This window comes from Penicillium digitatum, chromosome 3 (genome assembly GCF_016767815.1).
Source record: "Penicillium digitatum chromosome 3, complete sequence".
NCBI classification, from domain to species: domain Eukaryota; kingdom Fungi; phylum Ascomycota; class Eurotiomycetes; order Eurotiales; family Aspergillaceae; genus Penicillium; species Penicillium digitatum.
The window spans coordinates 1,394,953-1,418,006 of NC_089386.1; the positions used below are offsets into that span (position 1 = coordinate 1,394,953).

General features: G+C 48.9%; 9 protein-coding genes across 9 annotated transcripts; 5 read left to right on the forward strand and 4 right to left on the reverse strand.

The window, feature by feature from the left end:
• Window positions 1-112: 112 nt before the first annotated feature.
• Pdw03_8047 (Serine/threonine-protein phosphatase) lies at window positions 113-1,533 on the reverse strand (the record flags this gene model as incomplete). The annotated part of the gene is made up of 3 exons (XM_014677707.2): window positions 113-115; window positions 181-1,447; window positions 1,517-1,533. The coding sequence occupies 3 exons, from the start codon at window positions 1,531-1,533 to the stop codon at window positions 113-115; spliced, it is 1,287 nt and encodes a 428-aa protein (XP_014533193.2).
• A 463-nt stretch (window positions 1,534-1,996) lies between these two features.
• Pdw03_8048 (Putative Alpha-1,3-mannosyltransferase) lies at window positions 1,997-2,425 on the forward strand (the record flags this gene model as incomplete). Its single annotated transcript, XM_014677708.1, has 1 exon — window positions 1,997-2,425. One exon carries the CDS (start codon window positions 1,997-1,999, stop codon window positions 2,423-2,425), a length of 429 nt encoding a protein of 142 aa, XP_014533194.1.
• Window positions 2,426-2,783: 358 nt separating this feature from the next.
• Pdw03_8049 (Alpha-1,3-mannosyltransferase (Alg3), putative) lies at window positions 2,784-4,164 on the forward strand (the record flags this gene model as incomplete). The annotated part of the gene is made up of 4 exons (XM_066101842.1): window positions 2,784-2,910; window positions 2,973-3,496; window positions 3,562-3,665; window positions 3,753-4,164. The coding sequence occupies 4 exons, from the start codon at window positions 2,784-2,786 to the stop codon at window positions 4,162-4,164; spliced, it is 1,167 nt and encodes a 388-aa protein (XP_065956925.1).
• A 127-nt stretch (window positions 4,165-4,291) lies between these two features.
• On the reverse strand, window positions 4,292-4,771 carry Pdw03_8050 (Eukaryotic initiation factor 1A, putative; the record flags this gene model as incomplete). Its single annotated transcript, XM_014677710.1, has 2 exons — window positions 4,292-4,397; window positions 4,461-4,771. 2 exons carry the CDS (start codon window positions 4,769-4,771, stop codon window positions 4,292-4,294), a joined length of 417 nt encoding a protein of 138 aa, XP_014533196.1.
• A 1,884-nt stretch (window positions 4,772-6,655) lies between these two features.
• Window positions 6,656-8,047, reverse strand: Pdw03_8051 (LysM domain-containing protein; the record flags this gene model as incomplete). Its single annotated transcript, XM_014677711.1, has 2 exons — window positions 6,656-7,440; window positions 7,552-8,047. The coding sequence occupies 2 exons, from the start codon at window positions 8,045-8,047 to the stop codon at window positions 6,656-6,658; spliced, it is 1,281 nt and encodes a 426-aa protein (XP_014533197.1).
• Window positions 8,048-9,622: 1,575 nt separating this feature from the next.
• On the reverse strand, window positions 9,623-10,426 carry Pdw03_8052 (SSCRP protein; the record flags this gene model as incomplete). Its single annotated transcript, XM_014677712.1, has 1 exon — window positions 9,623-10,426. The coding sequence occupies one exon, from the start codon at window positions 10,424-10,426 to the stop codon at window positions 9,623-9,625; it is 804 nt and encodes a 267-aa protein (XP_014533198.1).
• Window positions 10,427-11,616: 1,190 nt separating this feature from the next.
• Pdw03_8053 (glycoside hydrolase family 18 protein) lies at window positions 11,617-16,703 on the forward strand (the record flags this gene model as incomplete). The annotated part of the gene is made up of 8 exons (XM_014677713.1): window positions 11,617-13,062; window positions 13,133-13,624; window positions 13,693-13,902; window positions 13,979-14,077; window positions 14,151-14,969; window positions 15,065-15,248; window positions 15,307-15,436; window positions 15,551-16,703. The coding sequence occupies 8 exons, from the start codon at window positions 11,617-11,619 to the stop codon at window positions 16,701-16,703; spliced, it is 4,533 nt and encodes a 1,510-aa protein (XP_014533199.1).
• Window positions 16,704-17,384: 681 nt separating this feature from the next.
• On the forward strand, window positions 17,385-18,203 carry Pdw03_8054 (C2H2 finger domain protein; the record flags this gene model as incomplete). The annotated part of the gene is made up of 3 exons (XM_066101843.1): window positions 17,385-17,743; window positions 17,810-18,071; window positions 18,138-18,203. 3 exons carry the CDS (start codon window positions 17,385-17,387, stop codon window positions 18,201-18,203), a joined length of 687 nt encoding a protein of 228 aa, XP_065956926.1.
• Window positions 18,204-18,335: 132 nt separating this feature from the next.
• Pdw03_8055 (C2H2 finger domain protein) lies at window positions 18,336-19,936 on the forward strand (the record flags this gene model as incomplete). Its single annotated transcript, XM_066101844.1, has 3 exons — window positions 18,336-18,460; window positions 18,542-18,918; window positions 18,987-19,936. 3 exons carry the CDS (start codon window positions 18,336-18,338, stop codon window positions 19,934-19,936), a joined length of 1,452 nt encoding a protein of 483 aa, XP_065956927.1.
• Window positions 19,937-23,054: the final 3,118 nt, after the last annotated feature.

Genomic DNA, 23,054 nt, shown 5'->3' on the forward strand with positions numbered 1-23,054 from the left:
CAAAGATTTGTCATAGATGATCATCAGTTCTCAAAAACCAACACCAAGGCGCAAAATGCTACTTCCAAGAGAACCAAATTAAAAGAGGGGGGAAACGGTGCATGAGATGGTATCACTGGCATGTAGGTTAATAAATTGATATCAGTCAAGACAACAGAGGGGGGGGAAAAAAGAGCTTACCAAGAAATAATCAGCGACAGGCTTCTTCGCAGGCATGCCCCTTGTATCCTGCGCTGCAGCCTCAAAGACACGATATCTCCTTCCAGGACTGACAACTCTATTATCTATAACGAAACCGTTGCTCCGACCATATTCACCGTTACTACGAGCGACAGTGCCACCACCACTAGCGTCTTCACCCAGCTCAAGGATAGCGGCAACGTTACCGCAGCGGTAGCAGTAATTTGGAGCAGACCAGACAGTGACAATGCCGCCATCAAACATCTCTTTGTACCCCTCCATAACAAGCTGGTGGGCTCGCGCGACAAGAGACAAGCCGTTGAGATGGTTGAACTGTTTGACAATATCGCCACCGAAGAGGAAACCAGCTCCACGTGGACTCAACCCCCAGCCTTCGATCTCATCCGGATCTGACCAGAGCAAATCGCACATGGCGCCTTCGTGTGGCACCTCTTGCTTGCGGTCAATTAGCCGAATTTTATCGACCGAGTCAATGAGCGGTGACAATCCACCGTGCACACAGAGTACCGCACCAGTCCGGCTAGTCGCGGCGCTGCCGTTGCCATCTCCGCTCGCGCCTGTCCCAGGTGCACCCGATCGTGAGGGTGTGGCAGCCTGGCCTGGGGTGGCGGAAATGTCTCGTGGCGGTGAGATGTTTCTGGTATCTGTGGATGCATCGGAAGACGAACGTTGTCGTGCGCGGTACGTACTCATCATAACCTCGCCTCTGGAGTTTAAGACTTCTGTTTCCAGCTCGCTGTCATCGATTGGCATGCTTGATAGTGCTGTGTTGGAGGTGGGTTCTAGCTCTGAGCTCGCGCCGAGCACGATCGCGCCCAGGGCCAGATAGTCGAATACTTCGCAGCAATACCGCCATACGTTGGCGCTGCCATATTTGCGAATGCATTCGTCGTAAAAACCATATACTGTTGTGATTTGGCGTGACTCGTGGTTGCCGCGGATCAGCGTGATGCGATCGGGGTATCGAACTTTCAGACAAAGGAGGAGAAGGAAGGATTCAAGAGAGTAGAAACCACGATCGACGAAATCACCCATGAAAAGGTAGTTGGTATCGGGAACATCGCCACCGACGCGGAATAGTTCCATCAGATCGTGGAATTGACCGTGGATATCGCCGCAGATGGTCACGGGAGCGTCAACGGACACGACATTGCCTTCCTCGATCAGGAGCTCACGCGCCTTGTAGCACAGTTCGCGCACTTGGCTTTCGGGGATCAGGCGGCAGGCCCGCAGCTGCTCGATCGCCCTATTACACAAAACATTAGTTTGATGGTGAACGAGGGGGGTCTAGAGATTTGAGGGGTTGTTGCCATACCGGTCTAGGTCACTCATGTTGTTGAAAGAGGAAGGGGAGAGGAAAGGGGGGACTGTATTGAAGTCGAGAAATCCCCAAAGAGAAATCAGATGGCTCAGTTCTCCGAAAAATACACTCTCATCTTCGCGAAGCTATGATGCGCGACGCAGAGACTTGAGAGAAAGCGGAACATCCAATCACGCGGGAGCCAGATAAGATTAGATGCACCCAAAGTCTTTGCTGTCCACTCTCCGCACGCTGCCCTTTGAGACGCCCTTCACATTCGCTATCGGAGGTTCAGAAGCTTGTCAGCTTGGACAATTCTTACTTAACATTCAATTAACCTCCTTTTGTGTGCTCTTTCTTTGATTCCTGTCCGACTACACCAGCCAACCTAGTCTGAGCCCTCCGATGGCCTGAAAAATTCCAGAAACAGTCGGCCACGCCCACCTCGTGTCAATTGAACAACAATTATTGTTCTCTCTCACTTCATACAATAAAATGCCGCCACATTTACATCCTCGGTCGCGGTCAACTACCGGCCTGTTTGCTGGTACCCTCCTCGCATCTCTCCTGGTTGTTGGCATGCCGCACGTCTTCCCCTGCCCGGCCCCACGACGCACCTTTGCCGATTCGGATATGACTATGGCAGTCGACGGACAGCAAGTACCTCGCTTCCGACGCAGACGACGCAAGGACCTCGAAGTAGGCCCAGAGGGCAGTCAGCCGGGTCAACCCGCACCAGCTCTTGTGGACGAGGAGGTCTCGACATTCCTTCAAATGGAGGCGGAAGCGGAGAAACTCTCACACATCAATCGAGAATGCCCCGTCCCCAAACCCAAGGGTGTTTTAGGGGAATTGTTGGGCTTCCGCGATGTTCACGCGAATGCCCAGCAGGAGCAAACCGCCCTGTCTGAAGGAGACCAATGATGCGTGCACACTGACACTCTCCTTCGACTTTTTGCATTTGATTTTCTCCGCTTGTTTAATGATACCATGGATTTTGACAAAAGGGGCCGAGTGGACCGGTGGATGTTGAGAAGAAAGGCCATGCTCGAGGTTCCGATGCAGGCTAGACTTACAACATTAGTATTCGTTATATACCCTGAGAGGTATAAAACAAATACAAATCATATAAAGACTAGAACTAGTCCAAATGTATATACAATTGCCTTGGCCAAAATGTGTTATCTCCAACTTGAGTAAAATTGTAAAGCCTACGTGGTGGGCGGAGCCAGCTCCGGCCACCTCGACTGTTCCTCCCGTCAACCATCGAGCGCATCTCGCCATGGCATTGACAGCCAAGAGCTTCGTGTACGACGTGCTCACTAATCAGAGACATACAAGATGGATTGCACCTCTACTCATTCTAGGCGACGCCCTACTCTGCGCCCTCGTCATATGGAAGATCGCCTGTAAGATCGCGTCTAGGTGTCGCGTACTGAACCAGACCCAGCTAACCAAGCAATAACCGCAGACACCGAGATTGACTGGTCGACGTACATGCAGCAAGTCTCTCTATTTATCTCCGGCGAACGTGATTACCCCCTGATCAAAGGCTCAACCGGTCCCCTCGTCTACCCCGCCGCCCACGTATACATCTACACCCTCCTCTATCACCTCACCGATGAAGGTCGTGATATTCTCCTCGGACAGGTGCTCTTCGCCATGCTCTACCTAGCTACACTGGTGTTGGTAGTTTCCTGCTACAGACAAGCGGGGGCACCTCCCTACCTTTTCCCGCTCCTTGCTCTATCCAAACGGCTGCATAGCATATTCGTCTTGCGCATGTTCAATGATGGTGTCGCGACTTTTGCTATGTGGCTTGCTATATATTTGTGTCTGAGGCGCAGCTGGACGGCGGGAGTTGCAGTGTGGTCCTTTGGGGTTGCGATTAAAATGACACTTGTGCTGCTTGTGCCTGCTATTGCGATCATTACTCTTCTGGGGTTGGGGTTGGCGCGAAGTCTTTCGCTTGGAGTTATGGCTGTTCTTATCCAGGTGAGTTCTTTCAACGATAATCGTGTTCTGGGGAGTCGGGAGTCGGCTAACGCAAGAGCCTACAGGTCCTGCTTGCGGTTCCTTTCCTCCAGACCAACACTATAGGCTACCTCTCTCGGGCCTTTGAGCTATCCCGCCAATTTTTGTTCAAATGGACAGTGAACTGGCGGTTCGTAGGAGAAGAAATATTTCTCTCGAGGGAGTTTTCGGTGGGTCTGCTGGTGCTGCATGTATCTTTGTTGGCTATCTTCTTCAGAAACTGGGTAAATCCTTCAGGATCGGACATGGTTCGCTTCCTCCAGGATACTCTCCGGGGACGCCGAAACACAGTTACACTCTCAAAATCCTTCACTATGACCGTGATGTTGAGCTCACTAGCCATCGGCTTGCTGTGTGCCAGATCCTTGCATTACCAATTTTTCGCATATCTCGCGTGGGCCACCCCATTCCTTCTTTGGCGCGCAGATTTCCACCCAGTTCTTATATATGCCGTATGGGCGCTGCAAGAGTGGGCTTGGAATGTTTTCCCCAGCACAAACGCAAGCTCGGCGGTTGTGGTGTTGTCGCTCGCGGCCCAGGTCTTTGGCGTGTTGTTCAATAGTTCGAGCGAGGTAGATCAGAAGAGTGACAAGGGGAGCAGACGTGGCAAGGCGACTGTCCAAAAATGAGATAACCCCGGCCCCAGTTCATACCGAGGCGTGCGTATTCCAAGAATCAATGTTGAAAGCCCAGAATCCCTGTGTACCGTAACGACTACCATCAAACAACCGCTTGGTGCCTCTGAAAGGCGATCATTCAGTCTGACTCGTCCGAGGAAGGCATTCGGCCCACACGAGACTCTTCCTCTTCGTCGTCGGAGTCAGCAGCCATTACAACGGGCTGTTTCACGAATTCCTTGGGCCTGTGAGAAAGCAATGCCAATCAGCGAACGAATTTGTGACTAATCCTAATCGAGACCACATACCAAAATGGAGCCTTCCTCCAAGCCTTCTCGTCCCTGACAATATTAACGATTTCCCCTCCAATTTTATTGTCCCGCTCCTCCTGGCCCTTGGCATCGATCACGAGGTAGGAGCTGCGCTTGATCCAGATAGCTGAGCGGAATCGTGCAGGTAATTCGACGAGCATCTGCTTCTTGTCTGTTTGTTCGACCAAGTAGATGTTGTTTCCGGTAGCTTTGATTGCTCGCACGATCTGCTGAGTGTCGGATAGCTCATCTGGAGGGGTCAAGGTTCCCTCTGCTGTAGCCATCATCTTTCGGCGAGGTGGTCCCATTGTTAAAGACGAAATTTGAAATGATGCGGGTCGCAAATGCAGAGACAGATCAAGTGCAAGAGAAAGTTGAATGGAAGGAAATTCTCTGGAAATTATTTGATCTTATCGGCGGGGCAGGTTCCCAAGGTTCCCCTTCCCCTGCCCGCATTTATTCCAGCTCTCACAAGAGTAATGTGGCATCGAATTATCATGGCCAAAGACAATCACCAAATTTTGAAATATTTAGTAGGTATCAAACAAATACATATTAACGTGTTCCACCACCAAGTGGTGCAACTCATCCAAAACGCGTCAGTTAATTTGAGTAGAACTTAATCGCCACAGCGATTTCACTACTATCGTAGGGACTAGTCTCAGTGAGGTTCTATCTTTCTTGACATCCATTTTTCATTGCGAGTGCGATTTAACACGAATCTATGATTTTAAAAATAAATAGGATGATCTATAAAATTCTATTATTTACTTCGCTTCGTTCAGTAAAATAAAGGCGGAGTCTATTGCGATCTAACCTTTTTTACCGAATAGTTTCTACCGGATATCTCTATCTTAGTGGAGTTTATGATATTTAATTAACGAGATAGGACCCTATAAAAGGACCTACCTAGGCCTTGACAAGTCCCGCAGCACCAAGGCAATTTTGGTGCTGCGATATAGTGCTACGAGGTGCTGCGGGACTAATCCAATTTCGGTGCTATCATATGGTACTATAGCACTTAGTACTGTAGCACCTGTCAGGGTGCGGGCTGGCAGGACGGTATGATAGGAGATGACTGGCAGGGACAGGTCGTAACAGATCAGATTCCCATTGACAGGCAGGTACAGGCAGGGGCAGGCTAATATACAAGACGTAGCTCGAAGAGCTACAACAGGATCTAGAACTGAAGTTCAGATAAACAGGTCGGAGATCACGTGTCGTGATTTTCCTCTTACTAAGCATCACGGTTCGCACCGTGACATTGTAGCTCTTCGAGCTACGTCTTGTATATTAGCCTGCCCCTGCCTGTACCTGTCAATGGGAATCTGATCTGTTACGACCTGTTCCTACCAGTCATCTCCTATCATACCGTCCTGCCAGCCCGCACCCTGACACGCGCTAGCTTACGAATTAAAGAGATTTCTTAATTCTTAAAATCCTAGATAGCTAGTAAGATCCTACCCTCTTACTCTATTTAATTTCGAGAGGATTAAGTACGAACTAGTGGTATAATAGGTAGTTAATATTAAAGGGGTTTAGACTACTATCCTAGTAGTAAAACCACTTTGCTAATAGTATATCCCTTCTTAAAAGCCTAGATAGCTAGTAAGATCCTACCCTCTTACTCTATTAAATTTTGAGATGATTGAGTACGAATTGGTGGCATGGTGGGTGGTTGAACTAACTAAGATCTAACTCATGGACGCGTTTTGGCTGGGGTGGCCAGCTCGCTTACCGAATACGTTGCGGGTTTTAAAAGTTTACCCGAAACCTAACCTAGTTACCGGTTAGGTTTTTCGGGTTTATGGGTTTACGGGGTTTAGCGTAGTCTAGTTCTTTATCCGTTACAATGGGATATTTAATAAGTAGGCGTAATCTCTCACTAACTAAAAATGATGAAATCCGCTCTTTTCCAAACGACGCGGACTTCGCTATTTCAGCAGTCCAAGCATTTTCATGGTTTTCATCCACTGTTTTCAACCATGTGTTGTAACATGGTGTTTGACACTTTCTTCCATTTAGCCCCTCATAATTTTATTCAAACTACCACAAGAGATATCCTACATCAATAGTATGTATTCTAATGTCCTTGAAGCTGCTGCCCCAACCCGCCTTCCATCAAAGCTGCTCCCACGTACCAAAACTTTTGTGTCAACTGCATCCACTTTTCTTGGTGTGTACTGCTATTTTCATACGCCCACGCAAATGTACTCGCCCAACCATAAATCCGTACAGCTGGATCCCACTTTGCGGTTCCACTGCTCAATATCGCTGACTGTGATGCCCTGACTGCTAGCAATGCCTGCGCATGTATCACCCGAAAGAACGAGGTAGAAAGTTGTGCAGTCGCCCACCATCCCCGGCTCGTAGGGTGTCGGTGTGGTGATGCCGTTACCAGCCGAGGCTGTCTTGGTCGGCAGCGTGTAGCCAGTGGTAGCGACACAGACATAGTAGCCCAAGTCGAGATCGGCGCAGGAAGAGCCGACGGCTGGGTTCCAGGCGTAGAAGGTGGAGAGGGGGATATTGTATTTCGCTGCGATGGCTTCGCAGCTGTCACCGGATTGAACAAGGTCGAACTTGTTGCATTTGTCTGTCATGCCTGTCTGGGTGGGCGTGGGCGTGGTGATGCCGTTACCAGCCGAGGCTGTCTTGGTCGGCACTGTGTAGCCAGTGGTATCGACACAGACATAGTAGCCCAAGTCGAGATCGGCGCAGGAAGAGCCGACGGCTGGGTTCCAGGCGTAGAAGGTGGAGAGGGGGATATTGTATTTCGCTGCGATGGCTTCGCAGCTGTCGCCGGATTGAACGAGGTCAAACTTGTTGCATTTGTCTGTCATGCCTATCTGGGTGGGCGTGGGCGTGGTGATGCCATCGGTGAAAGTCGTCGTAGCCCCCGGGACTGTAGTGGTAACGGGGATGGTGGAGCCGGGGACGTCAACACAGTAGAAGTAGCCGGCCAGGATGTTGGAACAATCTACAAGGAGGATCAGTTACAGGTGTCGATGTCTTTAAGTCGTCTTTCTTTTCTTTCTCTTCTCGTCACCAACACCATGTAGACACAGTTCATGAAAAGTGTAGGACATACCTGAGTTGATAGATGGATTCCAGCCAAGGAACTCGCTCGCGCTGATGTCGAACTGGGCTTCTATTTTTCCGCACGAGTCCCCTATTTGAACCAGGTAAAATTGGTCGCAATTAGCGGCAGTACCCGTTTGTTGCGGCTGATGTGGAGCCGATGTTGATGATGACGACGACGTGGAAACGATGGAAGTGGTGGAAGTGGAAGTGGAAGTGGTAAGAGATAAAGAGCTCGTAGTTGGCGCAGTAGATAAAACTGTGCCGATCACACAATAGTTCTGGCCGGCCACGAGGTCCGGGCAGGTGGTTCCCGGGTTGAGAGACTCCAAAGTCTGCACGGTCAAGCCCCATTCGGCGGAGAAGGATTGGCAAGTATCTCCAGTACTGGCAGCAGAATCATAGATACAGCTGACCTGCTGACGCGGGGCCAGGGCCATTGCCCATGACAGGTGTAACTGTGTGAGTAGAAAGAGGCCTGCCTTCAGTGATGTTGGCGCCATCATGGTTGATGCTTGTTCAAGGACGGATAACTGAAATACTAGAGCAACTCAGAATCGAGCAGAGTCATACAACGGCAGTGATCAGGAAAAGCAAAGCCCTTTTCTGTTGTAATAGAGAGGACAAGATGTGACTGTCAGGCCTTTTGTATCCCAACGCGCAACTGGACAGCTATCTATCTAGCATGCTATTTCACGCCATGCATGGTGTATGCATCCTATATATTAGTATCCACCTGAGGCGTGAAATGGGAGTGGAATTGCTCCATACTGTTCAAGATGATTGGCCTTTTTGAAAATCTAGCAAAGGATAGGGTCTAAGCCAAGCCTTGCGAAGCTTTTACCCGAGACTCGTCCAATTTGCGGTTGAGGCTTTTGATTGGCTGGAATGGGGGCCGAAAAATCCGAAGGCCCTCAATTTCCCGAATGTCCCGAAGGATCGATGCATATAATTTCATGCAAGGGTCAAGGGTTTCAGTCAGTCAACGCCAGCTGCCGCCCAGTCTCATTGTAACGTCGGGTACTCGGCGTTCAAGTGCCATATGTGCGATTGGCAGGGGTTCAGTACTGGTGCATTGCTCTCGACTCACAGACCCCTGACAGGCACGTTTTGTAGAAGTGATAGAATCCATGTGTCAACTCATTATTTAAGTCCTGACTCACACATGATGATGTCTGTACTAGCATGACACCAACAAAAATTGTTTACAACCATGGATGGGCATGCCACTTTCCCCGGAAATAAATACTAGCAATCTGTGCATAGTGACTTCTCCGTACTTGCACAGTTTCCTCTCATGTATCGAGGTAACTACGGAGTATACTCTCCATAGCAGGTAATCTTCAATTTCTTGTTGCCTAGAGCAACATTTGAGCTAAACCCTATCGAAATTCACGTTGTTGCCAGGTGTGAGAATCCACTTTGAATCGGTCAAACAGGATACGGCCCCTCCTCGGCATTCCGAGGCGGAAATAGGTAGTGCGACCATTAGCTCGCCGCGGAATCATGCTCAAATTTCAGGAGCTCACATGTACAACAGCACAACAGTCAAACCCTGTAGGACTCACCCACCCCCTCCTAGATCTTTTGGATCTCGTAATTAGGGAAGTATAGAATTCTGTGGCTTAGAACAAATTGAAGCTGCTCACAACAAGGCTCCTAGCCCGCGATTTGACCTGCAGCAGCCCAAAACGTCACTAGGCTTATCAGCTGGCTGTTTTACTATGTGTCAAACCACGAATATGGCCCCCCTTAGGCCTTAAACAGGAGCCTGGGTTTTTGTTATGGTCTAGTGGTAAAGTACGCTGTATTTCATTCCACGCTATGAATTAGCAAATCCAGGGACTTGTATAATACCGAAGAGAGCAATTCGAGGAATTCGACTAGTTCAATATAATACAAAGTACAGGATCACAACCATCCTGAGTTGCAAGGCAGTACTTGTGCTCAACTCATTATACTGGAACGATTTTGATCCGAGGAAAATCATTGAACTCAAATATTCTAGATGTTGCTACAGATGAAAAGGCCCCGCTTGCCTTTTCAGGCCAGGGCTCGCTAGTGCACTAGGTACATCGTTGTCATCCAAGGTGGAACAAGGCAGTCACCATGGTCAACAGCAAAAGCAGTGTCGATGCTGCCGCCATGCGAGATTGTCCTGCGTCGTTAGGGGATTTGCCAGTAAAATGCGGACAAGTAACGTTGGGATTTACTGGACGCTGTAGAGGGTCACAGGCGAAGGCGGTGGCCGCTGCATATATGCTAGATGCGGCTGAAGGATTGATCGTCGCCGCGCACTGGTTGGTGGTCGGACTGGGCCCAAGGACGCCGCAAGTATCCCCTTTAGAGGTTACGTTGAATGCATAGGCTTCCATGGTGCCGCACATTTCAGAAGATGTGGTTGCCACAAGATTGGGTGCCTGCCCTGACTGGCTGACAGTGAAGATGGTGGTATTTTTTGTTGAGATACGTTGAGTTGAGCCTTCACCCTGAGAGCATTTATAAATTTGCAGGCTCCAGACAAAGGTCCAGAAGCCGTCCGGGTAAGCGAGAGTGTTGATGAAGCGGGTGACAAAGTGAGGTTCAGAAGACGTAAGATTCAACAAACCCAGCTCAAGGAGCCCGTCAGTGACGGAGCCCGGGGAACTCCGGTTGTTGCCTTCCCACAACTCCCAGGAGATGGCAGCTTCCAAAGTGAAAGCCAAAGGCGGACTCTGCAGCGCAAACACGATGGGCATCAATGCCTGAGGGGTGTAAGTTTCGTTGCGTGGGGATATCAAGTCCACTTCAAAAGTGCCAGAATTGGCATTTGCAATGGCACTACCCATTGCAATCACCAAGTCCGCCATCAGCGCAATCCAAGCAAGAAAGCGAACGTAGTTCATGTTGACGGACAATTTTGAAGATGAAAGGAATGAAGTTCCAAATTACCGGGCAATCCAGCTGGCTGTCGAAGGAGCAGAAAATAGGGGAATGATAATTTGACCCTTCTCCCGGGGTAAGACTAATAGTCTCCAAATTTGCACGAAAAAAAGGAGAACGAGATCAAGAGAAAAAGTAGACAAGATTCAAGTCGAATTGTTTTAGAAAGCTAAACGGGAGTCACGGCATGCCGCAGGATTTCCAGTCACGCCCGAGCTAGCCCGAGCTGGCCCGATCCCTGCACCAATAACCAATGTTGCCCAAGATAAATAGTCCGCAGGGCCCTTGTGAATTAGCGTGCACACAAAGTACAGATCCGATAGTAGTCGCCCACTATTTTGGATTTTTTTTGGATCATTATAATTACATTTCGACAGAAATCTAGGGGTACTACTCCGTATACATGGTACGATCAACGAAGATGCACAACTCCAACTAAAATGACTCGAACAGAAGATAATCTGACTTGTCTCAACATGGGACTCCTGCGTGGGATCCACTAAAACAGCGGTCCATGCATTTTCCGAGTTTTCAAGACCCAGATTTCAACCATGTTCAACCTATGTTGTTGTATTGCAATAAAGTATTCGACACAGTTCATTTACTATTCTGTCAGGCTCTAGTGCCGATTTGTGGGTTAGTTCCTGTCCAACAGCCTGAGATCCTCCGCAAGATCTAGATAGATGCATATATCACTTTGGTATTCGTGCCACCTTTTCCCAACGCACGTTTCAACCCCACTATTACGGACACAGGCAAGTGTTTAAAGGCTCTCATCTCAGAATACCAGAGGTCTCTGTGAGGCTCCGGAATTGGTCAAGGAGTCTAATTTGCTGCATCAAGCGGGCTGCTTTCGATGCCAGCTCTAACTCGAAGAGGATCGCTTGGACGCCTCGCCCAGTATGGAGGCTCAGTAGGGCCACTCTCAGAGCCCCGTAATCGGGGCACTACTTCAGGAGATGTGAGACATCGAGGGATCCTTGTTCGCATCTGCAGCATCGCCATTGGTTCCCATGTTGATTCGATCCTCTAAGGTGGAAATTACGCCAGTAGAACAATGATGGTCGTATATGGGTTGCACGACGCATCAAGTATAAAAACTACGATAACATCGCCCACTTTTCACGGGATAGTCAGGCACATCGTATGCTAGATGTCTTTGTCTTCCAACCATTCTGCGTGGCTTCGGCCGCGCATTACATTCCTTGGGTTCCTGAACATCGCTCTGTTTACCTTGTTGTTCTCTGTTCGCACATCTTCCGCCATAACGGTGCCCTTCCGGCTCCCAGCGAGTCCCGGGTATCAAGGCAGGTCAGTTGCTTGTCCAGCCCGATGTGCCGCATCGGGACCTAACCCTGCCAACTGGTCCCTGTATCACAACTTCGAACAATTCGCCTCATGCGAAGAGTCTCTCTTTTACTCCTTCTCCTTTTTTGATCCCGTCGATGACCCTGACAGCCTTCATCGCATCTACACCTGCACCTCTTTCGGCCCAGATTGGGCAAATCTGCCGGCAAACACATCGAGCCTTGTCTCGCAGTCAGACGGAGCCCCGGCGCCCGTCAACGGCACATATCAGATTGGAGATTGGCCCTCTGCTCCGGGCTCATTGGTCTCATCTTCTCTAGCTACCCTCATCAGGCAGTTTCGCCAATATCTGTCCAGTGGATTTGGCGCTGTGAACCGTCCGACCATTCTCTTCGCCAGCTATGGGTCTACCTCGGTTGGTCTTTACATTGGTCAAGGTCTGCAGAACCAGGGCATTGGTGACATTGCACTGGCACACTTGGAGAATTCCATTGCAATAACATCCAATGCTAACCTTTCGGCGAGTGTGGCCATGCAATTCTGCCAACCTGGTCAGACTTCTCGCCAGGTTTTTGGGCTGATCGCCACCGGCAATAGAACGTTCGCTGCCGTACAAGCCGCCCTCACATCGTGGTCAAAGGCGGAATGCTTGGCCTTCTCGTTGTTACAAAACGTAACAGGCACAGTCCCGCTCGTGACGCCATTGTTCACTTCCTCGACCAACCTCATCAGCACCAATCTCACCTCGACTCACGGCAATGCAACCTCCGTTCGGGGCAGGTCCCTCGCACCTCGAACCACCTGTTCTACCGTTCAGGTCATCTCCGGTGATAGTTGTGGTACTTTGGCTCAGAAATGTGCTATTACCCCGGCTCAATTCACTATGTATAATCCTGAGTCGAACGAGTGCTCTGCTCTGACGCCGGGAGAGCATGTCTGCTGTTCGGCCGGCATGTTGCCCGACTTCGCTCCTAAGCCCCAATCCGATGGCACTTGTGCGACCTACACCATCCAGCCGGATGACAGCTGTTCCACGATTGGCGCTTCATACAGCATCACGGTGGATGACATCAACAATTTCAACAACAACACATGGGCTTGGAATGGCTGCACGCGCCTCTACCCTCACAACGTTATCTGTCTCAGTACGGGCAACCCACCAATGCCCGCGTCTGTCTCCAATGCAATTTGCGGGCCACAGGTCCCCGGCACCCCGACCCCTCCCAGTGGGACGAATATCTCTATGCTGAATGAGTGCCCTCTTAATGCGTGCTGCGATGTATGGGGTCAAGTAAGTAGCTTCTTTGCTTGAAGCTCCGGTTTGTACATGTAAGCGATGATCTTACTGACAATGACCTTAGTGTGGTACAACAGCCGGGTTCTGCACAAACACTGGCACTGGTGCCCCCGGAACCGCAGCGCGTGGCACCAATGGCTGTATCTCTAACTGCGGCACCAATATCGTGCTGAGCAGTCCTCCCGCAACGTACCGCAGTGTTGGTTTCTATGAAGGATTCAACTTGCAGCGTCCCTGTCTTTTTCAGGACATCTCTCAGCTCGACATTTCTGCCTACACCCATATTTACTTCTCCTTTGGCGTGCTATCCTCCTCATATGTGGTCCAGATCCCTGACACCACAACTACCTACGAGTTCAACCTGTTCAAACAGATCAACGGCGCAAAACGCATTCTGTCCATTGGTGGCTGGGCATTTTCCACCGACCCGAGCACTTACATGATTTTTCGTGAGGGCGTCACTGCCGCCAATCGTCTGGCCATGGCCACCAACATTGCCAACTTCATAGAAGATAACGACCTTGATGGTGTTAATATTGACTGGGAGTATCCAGGAGTAAGGATATTCACAACAGTCACTTCTAACCTAGATTGCTAATAACTCTTCCCCTCTTTTCGTTACAGGCACCGGATATTCCTGGCATCCCTGCTGCTAGCACTGATGACGGTGAAAACTATCTCGCTTTCCTTGCTGTATTGAGAAATCTCCTTCACGACAAAGAAATCACGATTGCGGCGCCGTCGTCCTATTGGTATCTAAAAGGCTTTCCAATCAAGAAAATGGCCCCGCTCTTGGACTACATCATATACATGACCTACGATCTGCATGGACAGGTATGGCATCCCTCTTGATTGAGAAGGCGATGCGGGACAAAGAGAACTGACGTAGAGTCTGCTTCCTTTTCTACAGTGGGACTCAAACAATCAATGGTCACAGCTTGGCTGCCCGACCGGCAATTGTTTACGTTCGGACGTGAACCTCACCGAAATAATGGAGTCTTTGGTCATGGTGAGTTTGAGACACCCGTTGCTACCGGAAGCCGCTGCAATCCCATCGCTAATTCTACCCCTTGCGTCAACAGATAACCAAAGCAGGTGTCCCGTCCAACCAGGTCGTTGTAGGAGTGACCAGCTACGGGCGCTCATTCGCCATGGCTGAAGCGGGCTGCTACGGGCCTCTATGTAAATTCTTGGGTTCAGCCGACGACTCGCAAGCTGACCCTGGGCCATGTACTCAAACTCCAGGTTACATTGCCAATGCCGAAATCGAGGCCATCCTTGCCAACTCTAGCCGGGTCACCGAGAATTATATCGACCCCACTAGCAACACCAATATCCTTGTTTACGATGACACCCAATGGGTCGGCTGGATGAGCGATGGCCTCAAAGCCTCACGAAGATCGCTCTACATGGGTTTAGCCATGGGTGGAACTACCGATTGGGCTACCGACCTGCAAAAGTACAACCCTCCCCCCTTGACCGCCAACAGCTGGGCTGGCCTAATTGACGATGTCGTCATGGGTAAAGACCCTTACGAAGAGGGTAACCGAACCGGCAACTGGACTTCCTTAACTTGTTCGGATCCGGCCATACAAGATGCCCTGTTCATGCCATGCTCACAACGCTGGTCGGAGCTGGACGCTTCCAACGCTTGGTCAGATGCCATCAACGTCTGGAAGTATGTTGATAAACCGAAAATGCAAAGTGCCGAGCAAAGTTTCTCCTTGTCCATCATGAACACTTTCCATGCCGGTGAATTGACGGATTGTGGACAGGTCGCTCCATCTGGCCATTGTTCGAACACCGAACCGTGTGGATGGTTTCAAGGCTTCGGCAACGGCAGCGGTGATTCTGGTCCCGCGGCTATGCTGATCTATAATTCCTTTACGGTTATCAACTCGGTAAGCCTCATCACTTTTCTTCTGAGACCGAATGCGAAGAAGAGAGAGACAGAGAGTGGCATCTCAGAAAGTGGCTGACGAAATTCGTGACCTAGGCGTACTCCCAATTTTATGACGCCATCAACGCAATTGCTGGAACATACATTGACAGCCAGCTCCAGGACTTTGAGACCACTTTCGCACCGTTGCCCCCAGCCCCCAGCGACGAGTGGCTAGTGATCTTGATCAACCTTCTAGGTCTTGGTCTCACTGTGGTCGCCGCGCCATTCTTCGATGGAGGTACGTAGCGATGCAAACGTTCTGAGCATTTCTATACACAAATTCTGATATTCCGTAGTTTTTGCAAGTCTACCGGCACTTAGTTCGGCTCTTGGAGATGCCGGCGCCGACGCCGCCAAAGATATTACCAATGCCGCTGTGGCGTTTGGAGCCGCAATTGCTTCCGCTGCAATTCCTTCAAAGGCACCGTAAGCACCATTGCTTTTTAATGAACTCCCAACCCCGCAAAACTTTTGCGACATTCCTTGCATTTGTCTTGTTGTCGTAATCGTTCGAAAAATTCGCTGATCAAATCCATGTAGGGGTCAATGGACAGCGGAGTCCCAGGAAAGTTTTACTGCCACTCTGGGGTCGGTAGTCTTTGGCTGGGCTGCCATCGCCGAAAATCAACTCTGGACTTTGTTCAACGGATCAGATACCTCCATAACTCTCCTCGGGACCCTGATTGCCAATGGTAATCTCATTGAGGGCAGCGGCGGCATCCCATCGGTAAGCCCTGAACCAGACGCGGACACAAACACCCAGATCGAGGGCTACATCAGCAAGGCCTTCTTCGGCTTCGCCATCCCGTCTGTGTGGGCCGTCTCCGGCACCGCCGCCTTCGTCGTTGACTCAGGCTATCCCTGTAGCGCGCAGAACCCTTTGACCGAGTACATGACCGTTGCCACCCAAGAGGCCACCTATGCATGCTACAATGATAAATTGTACTATCTGGTCTATCCCCATGGCAAGTGGAATGGTTGTGCCGATGAGAATATTGTGAAGAACGATTGCGCTGGTTGTGACCCCGCACCACTGTGCGACCCTACGTATTTCTCTGCTCCACCAGGACTAAGCACCCTCGGCTCCGGATCCTGGGGAAACATAACCTTGTCTGATTTGATTGAGGGGTCCGTCAGAACATACGTTGCTAACGGCAATACTAACGGAGCACCCGTCGCAAACCCGATGGACAAGGATACTCTCCAAGATCTCTCAAACCAAGACATCACCACTCCCGGATATATCCGCCTCCCAGTCTGTAGCCCCCAAGTCGCCTGGGCCTCGTGGTCAACCCCATCGCAGTCCAACTCCAGCGCACCCAACTACCCTTGCAACCCGCTGCAGGGCGTGACCAAGTGCAGCGGCTACACCTACCAGGACGAGACTTCCTCCGCGTCCCCGAAGGTGTCCGACTGTCAAACTATCATTAAGAACATCCAGGGCACGAACGGCGAGTGGACCACTGGTATCGGCCACCAACGCGAAATTGCCAAGTTCGGCTCTTGCCAATTTGGCGTCCAGAATGTTGGCGTTACTGGCGACGTCACTTATTACACTGGCAGTCAGGATATTGTTAACATAATCAACGAGGCAATCTCGAGGTACGCCTCTGACGGTCTTGTCGGTGCGGCAGGGTACATGGAGTGCAGTGGTGATGCAGATCATCAGAAGGTCAAGTGGGGTGTGTATTAGTAGTGATTTGCTTTGTCACCCGCTACATGTTTGTACACCCTTCTAGAGCGCTCGACAAGGAACATTAATATCGTGTATATACACCTACAACTACTCCAAACCTTCAGATTATTACTGCTTTAGCCCATTATCAGTCTAACTAGTGGAAAAACCGCAATCATTAGCTTAGAGCTTATTATTGCTGAGTTTATTCTTTAACTAAATAGCCCTATAGAGGCGGACATTGAAATCTACTTGCTAAGAATTTCGTTTTGCTATTTGGCTGCCTTTTTCAGCAGCAGGTGACGCCGAAAATGGCCGCCTTTCAGCAACCTCCCTCCGCCACGCTCCCGCCTCCTTCGACCACGCACCACTTACTGCTTTGTACCTTAGGCTGCCATTTCGTGTGCACGTACATCCTGGGTTTCCCTGAGGGCTTATCACTTCACCACTCCTTAGGAGAGGGGGCGCCGAAAATGGCTCTATCAGCACCACCAGCTGCACTCTAGCCAGTACTCCGCCGCCATGGCTATAAATATCCTTTTCCCAACCAACCATCTATCCTCGTCCAACAATATCCTCATTTCAACTCCAGCGCCACTAATACTCTTCTTCTGATCTCCTTGCCTCTATTTAGTTGTGCATTGAAACATCTCAAGCTCTGAGGTAGTTCCTTCGCACGGTCGGCGAAATCTCTTAGCCATGTATCGCCGGAGGAGGCCCAATGCCAGCAACCACGGAATTACAAGCGAATCCTCTTATATCTCTCCCATCGATTCCGACAATGATAAACCGTTTGAGCCTAATTCCTCTGAAACCGATCTCACCGAGCGGGAGTGCTCCCCTCCAGCGGGTCGAACGATTGCTCGGAAGAAGCCAAGTCCAAATACTGGAATAAGATCGTTACCAGCAGACCTGTCGAACATAGAACGTGTCCACCAGGCCCGATACCAAGTCCCAGATGATGACACGGATGAGGACCTGGCCCAAGTGCCGGAGGATTACGGCCGATCCAACAAAACAAAGAAGTTGAAACTTCGACTCAAAGAGCGTTGGGCTTGGTAAGTGACCGGGATATCGTTCAAAGCTTACAGCGAATTTCGGCTGACCAACATGCATCATCCCAGGTTCTGCCAAATGAAAGCGATGGAGCCCTCCGTCGATTCAAAATGGGAGGATGCAGAAGATGCACTGCGTGAGGCGTCTCCAAATGAGATGCATCGGTTTCTAAATTGGTGCCTCAAGTTGGAGTATAGTCCCAACGGTCGCCGTCAGAAAGGCTATACAAAGGCCAGCGCCCTTGAAGCGGATTGGAAGTATTTCCGAATCTACTATACACGAGTAACCAAACACGAGATGAGCAAAGAAATGGGTGAGGCAGTTCGCACGGTTTGTTCTTTAACCCTTCCCCAGCTCAATCGTCTTCAGGAGACTTGCGCTGACGAAAACGGACAGGGCATGAGATACTTAGTGGATAAGCGCGGTCTTGACAAACAACCGCGGGCAAATGTACCAGTTTAAATCGAGGATATGATTCCATTCAATGAGACAATCCTTCAAACCCGGGAGAAGCGATTTCACTTGGGGTTTCAGCGGATCATCCTATGTCTCTATAACACTCTTGGGTTATTTACCGTCAACCGGAAACAGGCAATGCTTGATCTTCAGTTCAAGCATCTACAAATATCGCTCCAGCAGGATCCGTACGGAGGACCTCCGAAGCCGATGATAGAACTCGAGCCCCAGTTTGTGAAAAGCGTCCTGGGCATGTCGAAGCTGTTGGTGGCACCCCATGCTATACACCTGCCCACCCCAGGGCTTGGTTACTGCAATCAAACTGACTGGTCAATGATAATTAGAAACACGTTCGCGCTACCTGAAATTGTCTACGGTGTATCACTTGTCTTCAGCCCGCATGTTTTACTCTTCATTATATTATTTTATGTTCATGCCTTTGAAGCGCCTCACTTAACCTCGATGGAAGACCTTCGGAGATTGCTTGTCGAGGGCGGCCGACAGGAAATGCCACTTCCCTTGAAGAGAGAGACGGATAATTACTATGTTTTCCCGAAGGTTGAGGTGATCTGTGGCCAGCCCCGCATTTCGTGGGAGACGCCTATGAATGGTAGCACACTCGACGCACAACTCAGGACATCCAGTGAGATACACGGCTTCCTTAATCATTTCTTCTCTCACCAATTTCGATACGGAGGAGGTGATTTACTAGACAAGAGTGGTGAGTGGACTATAAATACCCAAGGTTCTGATTTTTCTCTAGATAAGTGAACTAACTTTTGTGTCTAGGTTTCGTCAGTGAAGCACAGCGTAATGTGATCATGGCCCACGCCACTAGCAGAACTTTTATCAAACATTATCGTCCCCGTCGGCATACTGGCTTACAAGAGATCATGTGCGGCCTCAATCCAGACGAAGAGTTCTCAAAAGCTGTGACTCGGATGAGCCGTTGGATTGATCGGCGGCGACCACGATACCTGAGCGACGCTGACCGGCAATCAGTGGAGAAAGACCCAGAACTGCAATCAGCTATACGCTGGCAAGTTGATTTAGAGACCCAGTGCGCTGATCGCTCTCAAAACCCAGAATTGCGAGCGATGCTGGAGGACCAGAGGCGACAAGTCCACAATTTGCGCCGTCGTCTGCAAGACAAACGACGGAAAGCAAAACGCCGCGATTTCAGTCGGAAACAGGCGGTGATTGACATTGAAAGACAGCTCACTGGTGGGGCTGTCAGTGATGAGCCTGCGCGCGAGGTATTACGGAAGGAGTTTGAAATGCCATCGGAGCAGATTCTTCTCGTGGAGACGTTCTTTACTTGGCCGACCACCGATTCATTAGAAGACGAATGGATGCGGCGCAACAAAGCTGTTGATGCTGGAATACAATATTGCGGCTTTCTGGAGGGTGGGCCCCTTCGGGGACGACGGAAGCGCTCTGCACTGTCCGACAATGACGATGCAGGTCCCTCTTCGCCAGCTCGAAGGATAAAACATAATACGCCGCTGAATACTTCGTGGGGGAATGAACGTACCACTGGCCGGGAACAGATCCCGAATGCAGAGCAAACATTCGCATGCTTCCAATGCCCCAAGACATACTCCGACTATAATGGAGTGAAGAGGCATTTTAGGACATCCCATTTGACGGACCGGACATGTAATTTCTGCGATTTGTCCGTCCTACACGAGATGCACTTGCGGAGGCATGCCGGGGATGTCCATGGCCTTCGAACATGAGCGTCAGATTCCACTCTTCCGATCTTCGAGGGTCTTGCGCCATGCCTTTACTTCTCTACTTATACACTTGGCGGAGCCATAGCTGGTCACTATTTCACTAAAGTATATCTTATTTGTCCCGATTATTGAGAGTCACCGGAATAAAATCCCATCGTAGTTGTTTCGACCTTTTGATTGATACATAGTCATAATAAATTCAACTGCCTTCCTCTTTTACTTATCTCTGTATACCTATTAACCTTTTGTACATCTTATCACGCCAACAAATCAGTATTATAGAAAAGTCTCTCAACAGATTATACAGTGGATCCTACCTTGATAGTCTTCCTGACTAGGTATGAAAATGACTTTATCGTTTTTCTAACACCTTATACTACAATGATTATAGTCAAAGAACCAATATTCCAAAAAGTGACGATAGTGTACAGTTAAGCCCAGAAACGCGATTCAGTTGATTCTACGGTGGATATATATTATACAGCTCTATGGTTGATTCAAATTCTTCGGGGCATTGTATACTGAGCAGCATCAAGTTAATAAAACTAATTACCAAAAGAATTGCCTATTAATATAGAAATTAGTGGCAAGACGGCTGTGACGTTGATCAAAAACTGTCTTCCAGCTAATTATACATAACAATTATCTCACTTCTTTTACTACGTTTATTGAAAAGATAACTGAAATACTATAATTGGTTTTTATTCTTCTTGCAGTCAGATTTCTGTGACAATCAATTTTTGTGTACTGGCTCTAAATCTTCTCTTGCCCGTTATGTAGTTGACTTTTCAACTCTTAGTAGGCTACTACAGTAGAAATCGAAAACAGCTTACCTCCCAGACACATACGCTGTCTCTCTCATCACGCTAAACTGAATTCGGCCAAGAGCAGTCTCATGTAGTTGATTTTGATGTATCTCTGGTACATTACCAAGCTTGCCTAATTCCAGGTTTTGGTGTGAAGAAGATCACAAAGACAGTGTGTGTCTCTGGGGGTTAGCTGTTTTCGATTTCTACTGTAATTATTCGATGCTAACCATTGTATTTTATCATTTAGCAACATGTTACCTCCATTTTTTTGCCCATTTATACGCGTTAAGGATGCAAACAATAGCTTAAAAGACAAGTAAAACAGATTCAATCGTTCATATTCAATTTAGACATGATGAAAGAATTAAGGTGTTCATGAAACATCGTTGGCCATACATACAATATCTTCCGCCCCAAATGGCACGCATTTCCTAATACCTAGGCACCCCCCGAAATTTGAGTTTTTTGTGTTATGTAACTGATTGGAAATTTCATTTTCACAGCGGTTTGAGATTAGAAAGAGCTTGCTAGTGTTGAAAGTATGCTGCATTGACATTGCGGAACGTAAAAGGTATGGCGGCCAATAATGTTGAAAGTACGGTTGTTTCACGCTGCCGCACCTATTTGATGACCGCAAATACCACCGGTAATCTTTGCCCTTCCAGTCTTGCAGGGACCCCCTTCATGACTTCAACACATAAAGGAAGGATTTTCGTGTGATGCTTCGAGGAATACTGTAGTCTTTTCGCGTTCTTTGATTGAGGACTCCCCTTCGTGCAATAACATTTATATTTATTAAGCCCTTTCTGTTTAGCGGACCTAAGTTTTATAAGAGTCCCCTCAATCTATACTTTCTAAATAGGATTCTCTACCCCCAGATATCAAGGCAACGCGCTCAATGGCCGCTATCAAGGCTATCAGGTCCAAAAATACGATTTCGAAAAGAAAATTGATGCGGCAAAGACAATGCCGCCGTAAAGCAAGTCTGATGAAAAAAGCATGCGAATATAGTAGGATGTGCAGCGCAGATGTATGCGTGGGAATTCGTGTGCGAGAAACAGGCCAGGTATATATTTTATTAGCGGATACTTCGGGATTTTGGGCTTTCCTTAGCTCACAATTAGTATGTCTCCAACTATGGCTTTGATAAAAATTGACTGACCCTTCAAGAACTCCTACTATCCAGCCCCAATGATAGTGACAGACCAGGATCTACAACAGGCTGACAGCGATACACCGCAACAACCTATATGAGGTCGTCAGGCCAAAGCGGAACCAGAAAGTATCTTGTTTTCCCATCCTCAGTCAGAGATTTTATGCAACCATTATTATAATAGTCTGATTTTTTCAACTATCAGAGCCTTACCGTTTGCGTGCTTAAGATAGCTTCTCGTTTGAGCGCCCAGTTTTGAGGCACAATAATGCCTCAGAGACCCTTCTTACCAGAAACCATCAATTTTCTATCACTTCTTCCTAGTACTCAGCTGCTTCTTCTTCAAGACTCGCTGTCATAATCCTGTTCTGGTCTTGTACACATCCCAAGGTTGGTCGACAGGCCTTGCAATCTCCCCCATCACATCTTGCTCTTTCCAAGGTCTTCTTGGTTCCTACCGTCTGTCGTTTACGATCGCCCGCTCCGCTTGGAATGTACACTGCACCTATTCCCACCCCCTAATTTTGAATCCCTACCCAGGTAAATATTCATTCGCATTCGACTCCCTCTCGTGCCTCTGTACTATCTCAAAACTTGAGAGTCTGCATCTTCAAGTTTTGCGACCGCTGGTGACTCTACCATCGCTCTTATGTTCAACTTCGCTGATTCGCCTGCCATATCCGCGTCCACCGAATACACCGAGTTTACCGCTGTCACTGTTGCTGTTCCTACCCCTAACTATTCAGATAACTGGTGAGAGCTAAAAGCCATCGTGAAGGGATGGCCCTCAATCCCCCATTGTGTTGGAAGTCTAGTGGCTGCCCATTTGGTGAGGCTCCCGCTGTCTAGATAGCGTAGTTCGAGAGAGCTCTCTCTCCCTCTTCTCTCCCCATGTCTTTACAAATATGAACTACTTTAACGTACCTTTCTGCTTTTCCGTTTCTGTCACACTGTTATCTTGATTCTCAATCCCTCAGGCCTGGAGCGCTTGAATTCGCAGAAGGCCATCTTAAAGGGGTGGCTCTCACGACTTAGCATTATATATCTCCTAGGGGAAAAAGAAGAGAATAATGGCGGTCTATTAACACAGATAAATTAGTAGGAGTGATTAAACGCTTTATACGGTGCTAGACTTTATAAGTATTAGTATAGGAAACCA